General features: G+C 42.5%; 1 protein-coding gene across 1 annotated transcript in view; it reads left to right on the top strand.

The window, feature by feature from the left end:
- Positions 1-5724: 5724 nt before the first annotated feature.
- LOC129853004 (serine/threonine-protein kinase 32C-like) overlaps positions 5725-16571 on the top strand; it is a 98712-nt gene continuing 87865 nt past the window's right edge. Inside the window, exon 1 of the mRNA XM_055918624.1 lies at positions 5725-6451. Coding sequence (XP_055774599.1) covers positions 6373-6451 — 79 coding nt within the window. The 5' untranslated portion in view covers positions 5725-6372. The remainder of the gene's footprint in view (positions 6452-16571) is intronic.

The raw sequence follows: 16571 nt of genomic DNA, 5'->3' as shown, positions 1-16571 counted from the left end.
ATAATAATTTGTTCTTATCTGACTTGCCTAGTTAAATAAAGGTAAAATAAAAAAATGTAATTCTAGTTTTGGGAACAGAAAACTATATTGAGATCAAATGTATCATTGATGAGAAAATTAGCAGAATGTCGGCCAAAATCCATCTTGTTCCATCTTCTCCCACTGCAGTCCACTGGGCTTGTGGAAACGCCAGGCAGATGCTTCACATTTATACATCCTGAATATCTGTCTCATTATTATATCTGTGATCTCCAGCCTGGTCTGCTTAGCAAGCATTCCTGGAAGTCTCGAAATGTTGCGGCTCTGGGTTTAGAAACTCTTTGGTAATACCCACTAAGTAGAGACATCAATTCAATGTCTATTCCACAGTGGATCAACGAAATGTAATTGAAATTATGTGGAAACAATATTGATTCAACCAGTGTGTGCCCAGTGGGTAGTGACCAGTAGCAGGATAAATAGATAGACACTAATGGTAATGGCAATCAATAATCAATGAACAGCAGCGGAGTGGTAGTAATGCATCTAATCAATACTCATTTTAGCAGCAGGGTAGGTGTGAGGGGGAGCAGTAGTTGTTAACCATTTAACTGTCTTATGGCCAGGGGATAGAAGGTGTTTAGAAGTCTGATAGTCTGAGCATTGATGCACCGGTACTGTCTGCCGAACGGGAGCATGGAGAACAGTCCATGTCTCAGGTGTCTGGAGTTTTTGGCAATTTTTATGACCTTTCTCAGACACCGCCTGGCATCTATGTCCTGGATGGCTGGGAGCTCACCCCCAGTGATGCGCTGGGCCGTCCGCACCACCCTCTGTAGGGCCTTCCGGTCGAGTGCACTGTAGTTTCCATACCAGACGGTGATACAACCAGTCAGGATACTCTCGATGGTACAGCTGAAAAATGTCCTAAGGATCTGAGGGGCCATGCCAAATCGTTTCAGCCTCCTGAGGGAGAAGATGCTCTGCCATACGTTCTTCACAACTGCGCTGGTGTGAGAGGACCATGTTTAGTCCTCAGTGATATGGACACAAAGTATCTTGATGTGAATGTGCACCTGCCCCAGTTTCCTGTAGACTCCTGTAGGTTTCATAAAAATGACTTTTTAAAATTCTATTTTCTATTATTATCTACAGTTGAAGTCGGAAGTTTACATACACTTAGGTTGGAGTCATTAAAAGTTGTTTTTCAACCACTCCACAAATTTCTTGTTAACAAACTATAGTTTTGGCAACTCGGTTAGGACATCTACTTTGTGACATCTACTTTTTTTCCCAACACTTGTTTACAGACAGATTATTTCACTTATCACAATTGAAGTGGGTCAGAAGTTTACAGACACTAAGTTGACTGTGCCTTTAAATAGCTTGGAAAATTCCAGAAAATTATGTCATGGCTTTAGAAGCTTCTGATAGGCTAATTGTCATAATTTGAGTCAATTGGAGGTGTACCTGTGGATGTATTTCTAGGCCTACCTTCAAACTTGCAAGCCGAAGAACACCATCCCAACCGTGAAGCACGGGGGTGGCAGCATCATGTTGTGGGGGTGCTTTGCTGCAGGAGGGACTGGTATACTTCACAAAATAGATGGCATCATGAGGTTGGAAAATTATGTGGATATATTGAAGCAACATCAGTCAGGAAGTTGAAGCTTGGTCGAAAATAGGTCTTCTAAATGGACAATGACCCCAAGCATACTTCCAAAGTTGTGGAAAAATGGCCTAAGGACAACAAAGTCAAGGTATTGGAGTGGCCGTCACAAAGCCCCGACCTCAATCCTATAGATAATTTGTGGGCAGAACTGAAAAAGAGTGTGTGAGCAAGGAGGCCTACAAACCTGACTCAGTTACACCAGCTCTGTCAGGAGGAATGGGCCAAAATTCACCCAACTTATTGTGGGAAGCTTGTGGAAGGATACCCGAAACGTTTGACCCAAGTTAAACAATTTAAAGGCAATGCTACCAAATACTAATGGAGTGTATGTGAACTTCAGACCCACTGGGAATGTGATGAAAGAAATAAAAGCTTAAATAAATCTTTCTCTCTACTATTATTCTGACATTTCACATTCTTAAAATAAAGTGGTGATCCTAACTGACCTAAAACAGGGAATTTTTACTGGGATTAAATGTCAGGAATTGTGAAAAACTGAGTTTAAATGTATTTGGCTAAGGTGTATGTAAACCTCCGACTTCAACTGTATATTATTATTTTCACTGCATTGTTGGCAAACAGCTCGGTAAGAATTCCACTATACTGTTTTGCTCTTGTTGTATCCTGTGCACGTGGCATTTAAACTTTGAAACTAGTCCACGATCAGCTCCTTGGTTTTGCTGTCGTTGAGGGAGAGGTTGTTGTCCTGGCACCACACTGCCAGGTCTCTGACCTCCTCCCTGTAGGCTAATTAGGCCTACTACCATCGTGTCGACAACAAACTTAATGATACAGTTGGAGTCGTGCGTGGCCACACAGTCATGGGTGAACAGAGAATACAGGATGGGGCTAAGCATATCTCCCTGGGGGGCCTCCGTGTTGAGGGTAAGCATGGCAGATGTGTTGTTGCCTACTCTTACCACCTGGGGTTGACCTATCAGGAAGTCCAGGAACCAGTTGCAGAGGGAGGGGCTCAGTCCTAGGTTCCCAAGCTTGGTGATGATTTTGGAGAGCACTATTGTGTTTAACACTGAGCTGTAGTCAATAAACAGCTTCCTCACATACGTATTCCTATTTTCTAGATGGTAGAGGGCATGTGGCGTGCATTTGAGATGGCGTCGTCTGTGGATCTGTTGGGGCGGTATGCAAATTGGAGTGGGTCCAGGGTGTCTGGGATGAAGGAGTTGATGTGTGCCATAACCAGCCATTCAAAGCACTTAATGATTACAGATATGGGTGCTACAGGACGGATGCGATGTGACAGGATGCCTTCGAGTTTCTGGGAACAGGAATGATGGTAGTCAGCTTTAAACATGTGGGGATTACTGACTGGGATAAGGAGAGGTTGAAAATGTCAGTGAAGACGCCTGCCAGCTGGTCTTCACATGCCCCGAGGACACACCCTGGAATACCGTCTGGCCCTGCGGCCTTACAAGTGTTGACCCGTTTAAAAACCTTACTCACGTCAACTACTGTGTTGTTATGTCTGTCTGGTCATTGTGTCTTGTGATGTTGTATGACCTGATATGATATCTTGTGAATATGTTATCTGCATGCTATATGTAGCCTACTTTGTTGCAAAGCAATATCCTTATGGGGTTTTCTATTAAATTAATAAAATTAAGAAATCTAGATATCCAATACCAACTGTAGTATGCATTTCTATCATATTCTATTTTAAGTTATAATTCATATTTTTTTTATTCTGGTCATTTTTAACAGAAATCTAGGCCTATCCCATTCCCAATGTATGCCATGATGAAGCATTATGTGTAATCTCACATCTATTCATGATGTGGCCTATTCTAATGCTGTGTTCATACCAAAGTGGGAAGGTGTTAATTACCAGTTGATAAATCGGAAATATCAGTTGGATGCATTCAACTTGGAACTCGGTGAGAAAAGACGATTGGCTAATGGACAACAAGCTGCATCAAACAAACAAAAATTACAGCTATCATGCTTGTAAACAAATTATAGTGTTCAAAAACCATATTACTAAACTGCTTCTATAGACAATGTTTTGTTGTTTAGTTTAACTGCTGAAAAAGCTGTTGTCGAGGTAATTTCCTTAGTAGGGGACGTCAGAGGTCAGCATGTGTGAGAAGTCAGAGCTCTGGCAAGATAGAGATGAGATTCCCACTAGTAATTATGCATTCAAGTGGATTTTCCGTCGTATGTTGTAAATACCGCATTCCCACTTCGTTATGAACGCAGCATAAGGTCAAGGAAGTAAAGTGTTATGCTGCATTCATAACCACGTGGGAAGGTGGTATTTACCACATACAACTGGGAAAAATCTACTTGAACACTTGAACTCGTAATTACTAGCGGGAAACTCGTCTATCATCCCTGAGTTCTAACATCTCCCACATGCTGACCTCAGACGTCACCCACACCTAAGGAAATTACCTAGATAACACAATTTTTGGCAGTTAAATGTAACAAAACATTATTTATTCAGGTTTTTTTCTTTTTATCCTTTTTTCTCCCCAATTACGTGATATCCAATTGGTAGTTACAGTCTTGTCCCATCACTGCAACTTCATATGGTTTCTGAACACTATAATTTGTTTACAAGCATGATAGCTATACTTTTAGTTTATGGTTGACGCAGCTTGTTGGCCATTAGCCAATTGGCGTTTCTTAACGAGTTCAAAGCACATGAATACATCCAACTGGTATTTACCATGGTGATGGGAAGCTCTTTTTTCAGCTCTTTTTACTGACTTTTTATTGGAGCTGTCATTTGTGACTGAGACTTGTAAAAGTGTGCTTAAACATTTGTTTTTTGCTAGGCATACAAATAATTGTATTTCTTGATACATCTGAAAAGAGGTCTAGTTGCTTCTACACCTGCATTGCTTGCTGTTTGGGGTTTTAGGCTGGGTTTCTGTACAGCACTTTGAGATATTAGCTGATGTACGAAGGGCTATATAAAATAAACTTGATTTGATTTTGATTTGATTTGATTTGATTAGTTGTGGCCGCAACCGGACTAGATTGTGATCAACTCTTGGCAGAATGCATTGCTTGACTGCCGGGAAGGTAATACGCACAATATAGTTCATGATTCGTTCTGGAGTTCGAGTTTGTTGAGCAGAGGCTTTGTATATTTTGGTTCTATAATGTTATGTCCATCATAACATTCAATAATCCATTAATCAAAGTAATTCTAATGCACCATGCGATCAATGATCAGTTCTAGGCATATTTTTCTTTGCTGTGTTGCCTGCAGCATGATCTATTTTCCTGTGTGCATATACTGTACAATGAGTATACAAAACATTAAAAACACCTGCTCTTTCCATGACATCGACTGACCAGGTGAATCCAGGTGAAAGCTGTGATCTGCTATTGATGTCACTTGTTAAATCCAGTTCAATCAGTTTAGATGAAGGGGAGGAGACAGGTTAAAGAAGGATTTTTAAGCCTTGAGGCAATTGAGACATGGATTGTGTATGTGTGCCATTCAGAGAGTGAATGGACAAGACAAAATATTTAAGTGCATTTGAACAGGGTATGGTAGTAGGTGCCAGGTGCACCAGTTTGTGTCAAGAACTGCATCACGGCTGTGTTTTTCATGCTCAACAGTTTCCAGCGTGTATGTATCAAGAATGGTCCACCACCTAAACGAAATCTAGCCAATTTGACGGAACTGTGGGAAGCGTTAGAGTCAATTGGGCCAGTATTACATTTACATTTAAGTCATTTAGCAGACGCTCTTATCCAGAGCGACTTACAAATTGGAAAGTTCATATATATTTATCCTGGTCCCCCAGTGGGAATTGAACCCTGGTCCCCCCGTGGGAATTGAACCCACAACCCTGGCGTTGCAAGCGCCATGCTCTACCAACTGAGCCACACGGGACCCCTGTGGAATGCTTTTGAACCTTGTCTACAAGCATCTAGTCCATGCCCCGACGAATTCAACTAAATATTAGGAAGGTGTTACTAATATTTGCTATACTCAGTGTATGTTGGTTGGAGACATAGGTCAGAGCACGTCTCTGGTGACACTGAGCAGGAGGAGCGTGTATCAATCTTTCTGTACGACTCATTGCGGCTAGCAGATCAAATGACAACTAAAATGAACGAGTCACTCAGAAAAACAAATCACGACTCTCGCATCAGTAAGTAGAGTAATTGGGGGAAAAAATGCTCTCGAACTGCACATCACTAATTTACGACTTCACAGCTGGTAATTACCACCTTCCCAATTGGTTATGAACGCAGCGTTAACCCCCTTTTCAATGATCTGGCGCCAATAATCTCTTAATTAGATTCTCATTTTTGCAACGACTGAATTCGGTTGTGTAATATACAGCAGCACTTCCTGTAATATTGGAAATGGTCTTATATTCTAACACGAGACCTGCAGAAAGGCATGGTTCTTGACATCCATGACAGAGACTCAAGCTACGACGACTAGAGGCGAAGTGTCACACACAGCTCCGCGAACATAGCTAAATCAGTTGAGGACGGAATAGAAAAATAGGCAAGCCGTGTGTTTTTCTTTGAAATACAGTATTTAGGCTCTCTCTCCGACCTAATCTCTCGTCTTCATTGATTTAGTGAGACAAAGTCGCGGTGCGTGAATGAGAGAAAATCATCGACAAATAATAACCGAGGACGGAGCGATGCATTTGTTCAACGTGTTCAATACAGAGCTGTAGCTAGTTTTTTAAGTGGCGAGGAATGCTATCTGAGCTCACGCATCAATGTTTCACTGGGGCAAGTGGAAGAAGAGGATGGGCGCGAATAGTTCTAAGAGACCGGTCTACGATGAAAAGGAAGATGGTAAGAAAACACAAAGAAACGAAAGCATCGCTATTCTTTTGCGTTGTTAGTGAACTATAGCGCAACATTGTAGCGCCACCTAAATTGCATTTGAGTCAAAGTTAGTTCATTGGATCAAGCAATTTCATCACGATGTTGCCTAGGCTGTAGACGATGAGCTCCAATTGATGTCACCTCGATAATTTTGGGGGAAATATTAGCCTCCTCAAAAAACATGGTCTTGCAGCCTAGAGATGAAAGCAAATGTCGGGGATGTGGGGTTCAACTTTAGATTGATGGACAGTGAAACGAAATGTAGAATGTCGGCTAAAATCTAGCAACTGACCATATTTCACATTTACACTTTTTTGGGGCCAAATTATACCAATGTTTTGTTGTTGATGATGACACAGAAGAAAATGTTCCAGAAAGAGGACACTGTTCATTCTGGAGATCAACCAAGTGGCTACAGTGTCATACAGTCAGTGTAATTACTGGGGATTGCAGTTCATGTAGATGTCTCATTTATTTGATTATTTTTCTTGCTATTCTTCAGACTTCTCAGGATGTGTTCGCTGAATGCAATACCTGCACACTTCACTTCACCTTTTACATGCATCGTTTGTATGCAGCTGTCTTTGGGGAACTATTATGAAATATGAGAATGTGGAGTCATTGTGTTAATTGAATAATTCATAAAAGATTAGTGGCATGCATGAAAGTAATGCACATTCATGTCTGTCATTGTGATGGAGAATAAGCCCATTCGAGCTGAACCAAATATGCCTTGCTTTGAATCATCAATGCCCCTTTTTATACTGTTGCCAACAAATCTAAAATGACAGATGAACTGACTAAATCAGTGAAAAACCGTAACTGAGGTCAGTTCACTGCAGACTTGTGGTCATATGATTAGGAGGGGATGGAGATTGTGTGTATGTGAGTTCTTGTTTGTTTGTGTGTGTTTAGCTACAAGGGTGACCCATTTAGAAGCAACATTTTGTCCACACAGTTCAAATGGTACTTTTGATGTGTCGACAGACGTCAGTGAAAATGGTGTCAATGTTATGAAAGGTGTAATGAGAAGCCGTGGACCTGCAAACAGTGCAATTTTTGTTGTTTTTGTCAATGTTCAATTTATTTTTTAAGTGGAGCTGTGTACAGTATGTCTGTGTTTGTCAAATAAACAATTATAGAGGTGGTTCTATTTGCAGAAGGAAAAGGGCGGCAGTTTGACAGGCATTATGATATTGTTTTTCCCCTATACTTTTCATTAACGAGGAGCCTTGAGGCTCAAGGCTGGCATGGCAAAAATGGGGAGGAAACAACATGCACTGAGTATACAAAACATTAGGAACACCTTCCTAATATTGAGTTGACCCCCCCCCCCCCCCCCCTCCCCCCACTCCCTCCCTGCACTCAGAACAGCCTCAATTCGTCAGGGGATGGACTCTACAAGGTGTCGAAAGCAGCCCATGTTTACTCTAATGCTTCCCACAGTGGTGGACCGTTCTTGATACACACAGGAAACTGTTGTGTGAAAAACCCAGCAGCGTTGCATGTATTGACACACTCCAACTGGTGCGCCTGGCACCTACTACCATACCCCGTTCAAATACACTTAAATCTTTTTTCTTGCCCGTTCACCCTCTGAATGGCACACACACAAGTCATGTCTCAATTTAACAGGTGACATTGTAAAGGGATCATAGCTTTCACCTGGTCAGTCTGTCATAGAAAGAGCAGTTGTTCCTAATGTTTTGTACACTCAGTGTATATTCTGTTTTAAGTCTTAAATCATCTTTATGGGCGGGGGTGATTGCTGCGTATTCTATACCATACTGCCATATCTGACTCACTAGTTACATGAATAACTAACCCCGCCTCCACTCCACCTCACCCAGAGTGAGCATGCCATGTATGATCATAATCACCATCCCCATCACCGGAGGTTGGTGACAGCTTAATTGGGGAGGACGGGCTTGTGGTAATGGCTGGAGCGGAATCAGTGGAATGGTATCAAATACACTACCGGTCAAAAGTTTTAGAACACCTACTCATTCAAGGGTTTTTCTTTATTTGAACTATTTTCTACATTGTAGAATAATAGTGAAGACATCAGAACTATGAAATAACACATATGGAATCATGTATTAACCAAAAAAGTGTTAAACAAATCAAAATATGTTTTAGATTCTTCAAATAGCCACCCTTTGCCTTGATGACAGCTTTGCACACTCTTGGCATTCTGTCAAACCAGCTTCATGAGGTAGTCATATGGAAAGCATTTCAATTAACAAGTGTGCTTTCTTAAAAGTACATTTGTGGAATCTTTTTCCTTAATGCATTTGAGCCGATCAGTTGTGTTGTGACAAGGTAGGGGCGGTATACAGAGGATAGCCCTATTTGGTAAAAGACCAAGTCCATATTATGGCAAGAACAGCTCAAATAAGCAAAGGGACGACAGTCCATCATTACTTTACGAAATGAAGATCAGTCAATACGGAACATTTCAAGAACTTTGAACGTTTCTTCAAGTGCGGTAACAAAAACCATCAAGCGCTATGAGAAACTGTCTCTCATGAGGACCGCCACAGGAATGGAAGACCCAGAGTTACCTCTGCTGCACAGGATAAGTTCATTCGAGTTACCAGCCTCAGAAATTGTAGCCCAAATAAATTCTTCACAGAGTTCAAGTAACAGACACATCTCAACATCAACTGTTCAGAGTAGACTGTGTGAATCAGTCCTTCATGGTCGAATTGCGGCAAAGAAACCACTACTAAAGGACACCATTAAGAAGAAGAGCGTTGTTTGGGTCAAGAAACACTAGTAATGGACATTAGATCGGTGTAAATCTGTTCTTTGGTCTGGAGTCCAACGGATGGGTGAAGGGATGATTTCCGCATGTGTATTTCCCACCATAAAGCATGGAGTTGGAGGTGTTATGGTGTGGGGGTGCTTTGCTGGTGACAATGTAATTTAGTTAGAATTCAAGGCACACTTAACCAGCATTGCTACCACAGCATTCTGCAGTGATCCGCCATCCCATCTGGTTTGCGCTTAGTGGGACTATCATTTGTTTTTCAACAGGACAATGACCCAACACACCCCCAGGCTGTGTAAGGGATATTTTACCAATAATGAGAGTGATGGAGTGCTGCATCAAATGACCTGGCCTCCACAATCTCCCGACCTCAACCAAATTGAGATGGTTTGGGATGAGTCTGACCGCAGAGTGAATGAAAAGCAGTCAACAAGTGTTCAGCATATGTGGGAACTCCTTCAAGACTGTTGAAAAGCATTCCAGGTGAAGCTGGTTGAGAGAATGCCAAGATTGTGCAAAGGGTGGCTACTTTAAAGAATATAAAATATATTTAGTGTTTAACACTTGTGTGTACTACATGATTCCATATGTTGTTATTTCATAGTTTTATGTCTTCACTATTATTCTACAATGTAGAAAATAGTCAAAATTAAAGAAAAAACCTTGAATGAGTAGGTGTTCTAAAACCTTTGACCGGTAGTGTACATCAAACACATGGTTTGATGCTATTCTCTTCACTCCGTTCCAGCCATTATTATGAGCCATCCTCCCCTCAGCAGCCTGCACTGATCCCCATCATCATCATCATCATGCGTAGATGCACATAAATTAAGTGGTGGCGGTTGGTTGACTTCCTTTCACAACATGAAAAGACTATCTTCACAGAGCTGAATTACTCTCCTGAAAGGGTAGGTAAGGCACAAGTGGGGTTGCACATTTTGGGGAATATTTAGAGGTGGACACTTTGTGGGAATTAATGCGACCTATATGGGAATTGATGTAAATGTATGCAAATTAATATTAATACCATTTAAATGTAGATGTTTTTTGCTTTGGATATATTTACCATATCATATGGAGACGATCATAAACATTTTTACCTTAAGTAGACAATTGCACATTTATTAAATTCTTCCAATAGAATATAAATAAACAATTTAGTTATGAATTGAACTTTAATTCAATTAGTTGACTCTTCACATGGGATGATTTCGCTGAACAACAAAAGAAAGGGAATATGGAATGATCCCCAATGATCGATCGCATCTACCAAAAACGTTTTCAAAATACAGCTGTAAAATGATAGTCTGGAAACTAAAGCTTTGGCTGTCTTTCTCTCAGGCTTCCATGTCTTCTCCCTGGACCTCCTCAATGTCCACCTCTTGAACATCAGACTCTGAGGCCTCATCTACACTGTCACTTTCCAACCTTGTTGAGGATGGTTCGCTGTCGGACTCACAAAGCCTCAAATTTGCCCGGATGGCCACCAATTTTTCATCCCTTGTATTGGTCAGCCTGTTGCGTGCTTTGGTGTGTGTGTGTGTTCCTAAATAAGCAACAGTTGCGCTCTGAGGCGGCTGATGTTGGTGGGATTTGGAGGATGATGGAAGCAACAGGGGAAAGAGCCTCAGATCCACAAAGTTCCTTCCACCAGGTGTCTGATGAGATATGTTGGCATGACTGCCATATTGCATCTCCATCCCAAAGCTCTTGCTTGGAAGTGTACTTCGCCAGACTGCCAAGAACCTTGCCCTCATCCAGGCCAAGGTGGCGAGACATGGTAGTGATGACACCATAGGCATTGTTGATCTCTGCACCAGACAGGATGCTCTTGCCAGCATACTTGGAGTCCAACATGTACGCTGTGGCGTGTATGGGCTTCAGGCAGAAGGTTACGCTTTTTGATGTATTTCAGAACCACAGTTTCCTCTGCTTGGAGCAACAGTGAAGTGGACAGGGAAGTACGGATTTACGCTCTTACATCTGCAAGCAGAGTCTGAACATCAGACAGGATGGCATTGTCTCCCTCAATCTGTGCAATGGCTACTGCTATAGATTTCAGGCTGCTTACCACTCTCCCAAAATACATAATCCAGGAGGATCCTCTTGATGGGGCTGTCTCATATCGGCAGACTGTGATATGGCCATTTCTTGGAGAGACTCCTTCCCCTCCAGGAGACTGTCAAACATGATGACAACAGCACCCCAATGGGGGTTGCTGGGCAGCTTCAATGTGGTGCTCTTATTCTTCTCACTTTGCTTGGTGAGGTAGATTGCTGCTATAACATGATGACCCTTCACATACCTAACCATTTCCTTGGCTCTCTTGTAGAGTGTATCTGTTGTTTTTAGTGCCATGCTGTCCTTGAGGAGCATATTTAATGCATCAGCAGCATAGCCAATGGGTGTGATGTGAGGGTAGTACTCCTCCACTTTAGACCAAGTAGCCTTCATGTTCACAGCATTGTCTGTCACCAGTGCAAATAACTTCTGTGGTCCAAGGTCATTGATGACTGCCTTCAGCTCATCTGCAATGTAGAAACCGGTGTGTCTGTTGGCCCTTGTGTCTGTGCTCTTGTAGAATACTGCTTGAGGGGTGGAGAGGATGTAGTTAATTATTTCTTGCCCACGAACATTCAACTACCCATCAGAGATGATTGCAATACAGTCTGCTTTCTCTATGATTTGCTTGACCTTCAATTGAACTCTGTTGAACTCTGCATCCAGCAAGTTAGTAGATAAAGCATGTCTGGTTGGAAGGGTGTATGCTGGGCGAAGAACATTCAGAAATCTCTTCCAATACACATTGCCTGTGAGCATCAGAGGTGAACCAGTTGCATACACAGCTCGAGCAAGACATTCATCAGCATTTCTCTGACTACGTTCCTCCATTGAGTCAAAAAAACTTCTGATTCCAGGAGGACCATGAGCTGTTGCTATCGATAATGTGTCTGATTCATAATTTTCACCTCAAATAGAAGTAGAGGGACTTTTGTCAGAGGTTGTGATTACTGAGGGAACTTTATGCACTTGGCCAGATGATTCTGCATCTTTGTTGCATTCTTCACATGATTTGGCACAGTATTTGCAAATGTACACAGCTTTTCCTTCTATGCAGTATTTAGTTTTTTTTATGTGTTATTTCTTACATTGTTACCCCAGGTAATCTTAGGTTTTATTACATAGTCAGGAGGAACTATTGGATATAAGAACAACGTCAACTCACCAACATTACGACCACGAATACGACTCTCCCGAAGCTGATCCTCTGTTTTGCCCACCACCCAGGACAATGGATCGGATCCCAGCCGGCGACCCAAAACAACGACGCCGTAGAAGAGGCAGACGGAGCGGTCTTCTGGTCAGGCTCCGTAGACGGGCACATCGCGCACCGCTCCCGAGCATACTACTCGCCAATGTCCAGTCTCTTGACAACAAGGTAGACGAAATCCGTGCAAGGGTAGCCTTCCAGAGAGACATCAGAGATTGTAACGTTCTTTGTTTCACGGAAACATGGCTCACTCGAGACACGCTATCGGAGTCGGTACAGCCAGCTGGTTTCTTCACGCATTGCGCCGACAGAAACAAGCATCTTTCTGGTAAGAAGGAGGGCGGGGGTGTATGCCTTTATGATTAACGAGACGTGGTGTGATCATAACAACATACAGGAACTCAAGTCCTTCTGTTCACCTGACTTAGAATTCCTCACAATCAAATGCCAACCGCATTAAATGACTACTGCCACGTAGCACTCACTTCCGTCATCATGAAGTGCTTTGAGAGACTAGTCAAGGACCATATCACCTCCACCCTACCTGACACCCTAGACCCACTCCAATTTGCTTACCGCCCCGACAGGTCCATAGACGACGCAATCGCAATCACACTGCACACTGCCCTAACCCATCTGGACAAGAGGGATACCTATGTGAGAATGCTGTTCATCGACTACAGCTCAGCATTTAACACCATAGTACCCTCCAAACTCGTCATCAAGCTCGAGACCCTGGGTCTCGACCCCGCCCTGTGCAACTGGGTCCTGGACTTCCTGACGGGCTGCCCCCAGGTGGTGAGGGTAGGTAACAACATCTCCACCTCGCTGATCCTCAACACTGGGGCCCCACAAGGGTGTGTTCTCAGCCCCCTCCTGTACTCCCTGTTCATCCACGCCTGTGTGGCCATGCACGCCTCCAACTCAATCATCAAGTTTGCAGACGACACTTACCAAGTAATTGATTACCAACAACGACAAGACGGCCTACAGGGAGGAGGTGAGGGCCCTCGGAGTGTGGTGTCAGGAAAATAACCTCACACTCAACGTCAACAAAACAAAGGAGATGATCGTGGACTTCAGGAAACAGCAGAGGGAGCACCCCCCTATCCACATCGACGGGACAGTATTGGAGAAGGTGGAAAGTTTTAAGATCCTCGGCGTACACATCACGGACAAACTGAAATGGTCCACCCACACAGGCAGTGTCTTCAACCTCAGGAGGCTGAAGAAATTCGTCTTGTCACTCAAACTTTTACAGATGCACAATCGAGAGCATCTTGTCGGGCTGTATCACCGCCTGGTACGGCAACTGCTCCGCCCATAACCGTAAGGCTCTCCAGAGGGTAGTGAGGTCTGCACAACGCATCACCGGGGGCAAACTACCTGCCCTCCAGGACACCTACAGCACCCAATGTCACAGGAAGGCCATAAAGATCATCAAGGACAACAACCACCCGAGCCACTGCCTGTTCACCCCGCTATCATCCAGAAGGCGAGGTCAGTACAGGTGCATCAAAGCAGGGACCGAGAGACTGAAAAACAGCTTCTATCTCAAGGCCATCAGACTGTTAAACAGCCATCACTAACATTTAGTGGCTGCTGCCAACATACTGACTCAACTCCAGCCACTGTAGTAATGGAAAAATTGATGTAATAAATGTATCACTAGCCACTTTAAACAATGCCACTTCATAATGTTTACATACCCTAGATTACTCATCTCATATGTATATACTGTACTCTATACCATCCACTGCATCTTTCCTATGCCGTTCTATACCATCACTCATTCATATTTTTTAATGTACATGTTCTTATTCATTCCTTTACACTTGTGTGTATAAGGTAGTTGTTGTGAATTGTTAGGTTAGATTACTCGTTGGATATTACTGCATTGTCGGAACTAGAAACAAAAGCATTTCGCTACACTCGCATTAACATCTGCTAACCATGTGTATGTGACAAATAAAATTTGATTTGATTTACATTAGCTGTAGTGAAATGTCTCCACATATCAGATAGTGCCCGTGGCATGTTCCTGTAAAGATTAGAATTTTTTTTGTAAAAAAGAACCCCAAATACAATTCCATGTACAGATAAAAAGTTAGAATAAACAACTCCTTTGTCAGATAAATGTTTTAAAATGAAACATGTATGGAATTAGCACTCCTCAGTTAGCAGGCTCATGCAATGTATAACCCACATGGTAGCAAAAACTAACTAGCAGAAATGGATAAGTCAGAAATGATTTAAACACACTTTGCTGTAGGCTACTATTTACTAGTTAACAAAAAAGTATGCATGTCATCTAAAATATATTCACCCCACCCAGTATTGTATTCAAAACTTACCAGAAAGCATGTAGTCCTTGGCTCTGACAGTGTGGGCTCAATAGCATCTCATTAGTGTGCAAGATCTTGAGAATCAGCTGTAGATGTAATGGAAGAATGCACTGTGTATGCAGAGGGTTTCAATTCCATTGAATTGGTGGATAGTTTAACCAAAATATGCCACAAGACCTAGAATTGCCTTTTTGTGTATCCCACAAAAAAGGTTAACTGTTATAAGCTAACTTTTTTTTGATGAATTTGGGGAAAATTCACAAATTATGATTATGATTAAATTATGATCTCTATGTAACGGGTTTCGTCCTCTTCGTCTGAGGAGGAGTAGCAAGGATCGGACCAAACGCAGCGTGTTAAGTGTCCATAATGATATATTTAATAAATCAAACAGAACACTGAACGAAATAACTAAAGTACAAAACAAACACCCTGAAACAGTCCCGTATGGTGAAAACACTAACACAGGATACAACCACCCACAAAACCCAAAGGAAAACAGGCTACCTAAATATGGCTCCCAATCAGAGACAACGACTGACACCTGCCTCTGATTGAGAACCATACTAGGCCAAACGCATAGAAAAAGACAATCTAGACATAGAATGCCCACCCACATCACACCCTGACCAAACAAAACATAGAAACATACAAAGCAATCTATGGTCAGGGCGTGACACTCTACTAGGGATGTGGCGAGTCACCGATACGCACCGGTGCATCGGTCCGCGGACCCCAAACTGATCCAGATGTAGCATGCATCAGTCAGAAAATCGCTTCAAATGTTATGGATCGCCATATTACATTCTCTTTCTACCTTCCGAAAATACCTCATCTTTTGTGACAATTGATGCATCCTCTCCTTCAGTGTTGAACCGCATGTAACTGTGTTGACAGTCATTGATCTATACTTCATTTTTCATGCCGAACAACAGGCATTATCAGTAACCTAGTCAAACTGCACTGTGCCCAGCTCACTAACGCGAGGGAGGCAACCTGTTCCTGATCTTGGGATAATACAGGGTAAAGTAAATGTCACACCCTGACCATAGAGAGCTGTTTATTCTCTGTTGGTTGGGGCGTGATAGTGACTTGGGTGGGTCATCTAGGTGTTTTAATGGTTTATGTTGGCCTGGTATGGTTTCCAATCAGAGACGGCTGTTTATCGTTGTCTCTGGGGATCATATTTAGGCAGCCGTTTCCCCTTTGTTTCGTGGGATCTTGTCTACAGATAGTTGCCTGTGTGCACACCAGTAGTGTCACGTTTCGTTTGTTGTTGTGCTTTATTGTTTTGTTTGGTGAGTTTCAATTGATTAAAATATGTGGAACTCTACGCACGCTGCGCCTTGGTCCGATCCTTTCGACGAGCGTGACAGTAAATCATTTCATAACGAGGACAGCAATCACTTTTACGAGACGCACTGCATGGCCAAAGCGAGAGGAGAAGAAAAGATCACTTCCTAAAAACTTCCAAAACATTTGTTATTGAGATGGGGAGTGAAATCCAAATTTGTGCTATATATTCATTAGCCATGTTGTAGCTCATTTGTAAACGATCAATATTGATGTATACTAGCTCCAACAGTTCATTTGCAAAAATGACAAGTTAGAGGGTGACGGTATTTCACAACCAAAGTGAGGGGATAAAAAAACAGGCTACATTGCCTACTAATCCGATAGTCGTAGTGGGGTGGTAGA

This window comes from Salvelinus fontinalis, chromosome 1 (genome assembly GCF_029448725.1).
Source record: "Salvelinus fontinalis isolate EN_2023a chromosome 1, ASM2944872v1, whole genome shotgun sequence".
NCBI classification, from domain to species: domain Eukaryota; kingdom Metazoa; phylum Chordata; class Actinopteri; order Salmoniformes; family Salmonidae; genus Salvelinus; species Salvelinus fontinalis.
The sequence above is the reverse complement of the archived record's forward strand: the minus strand, read 5'-3'. Positions and strand labels throughout refer to the sequence as shown.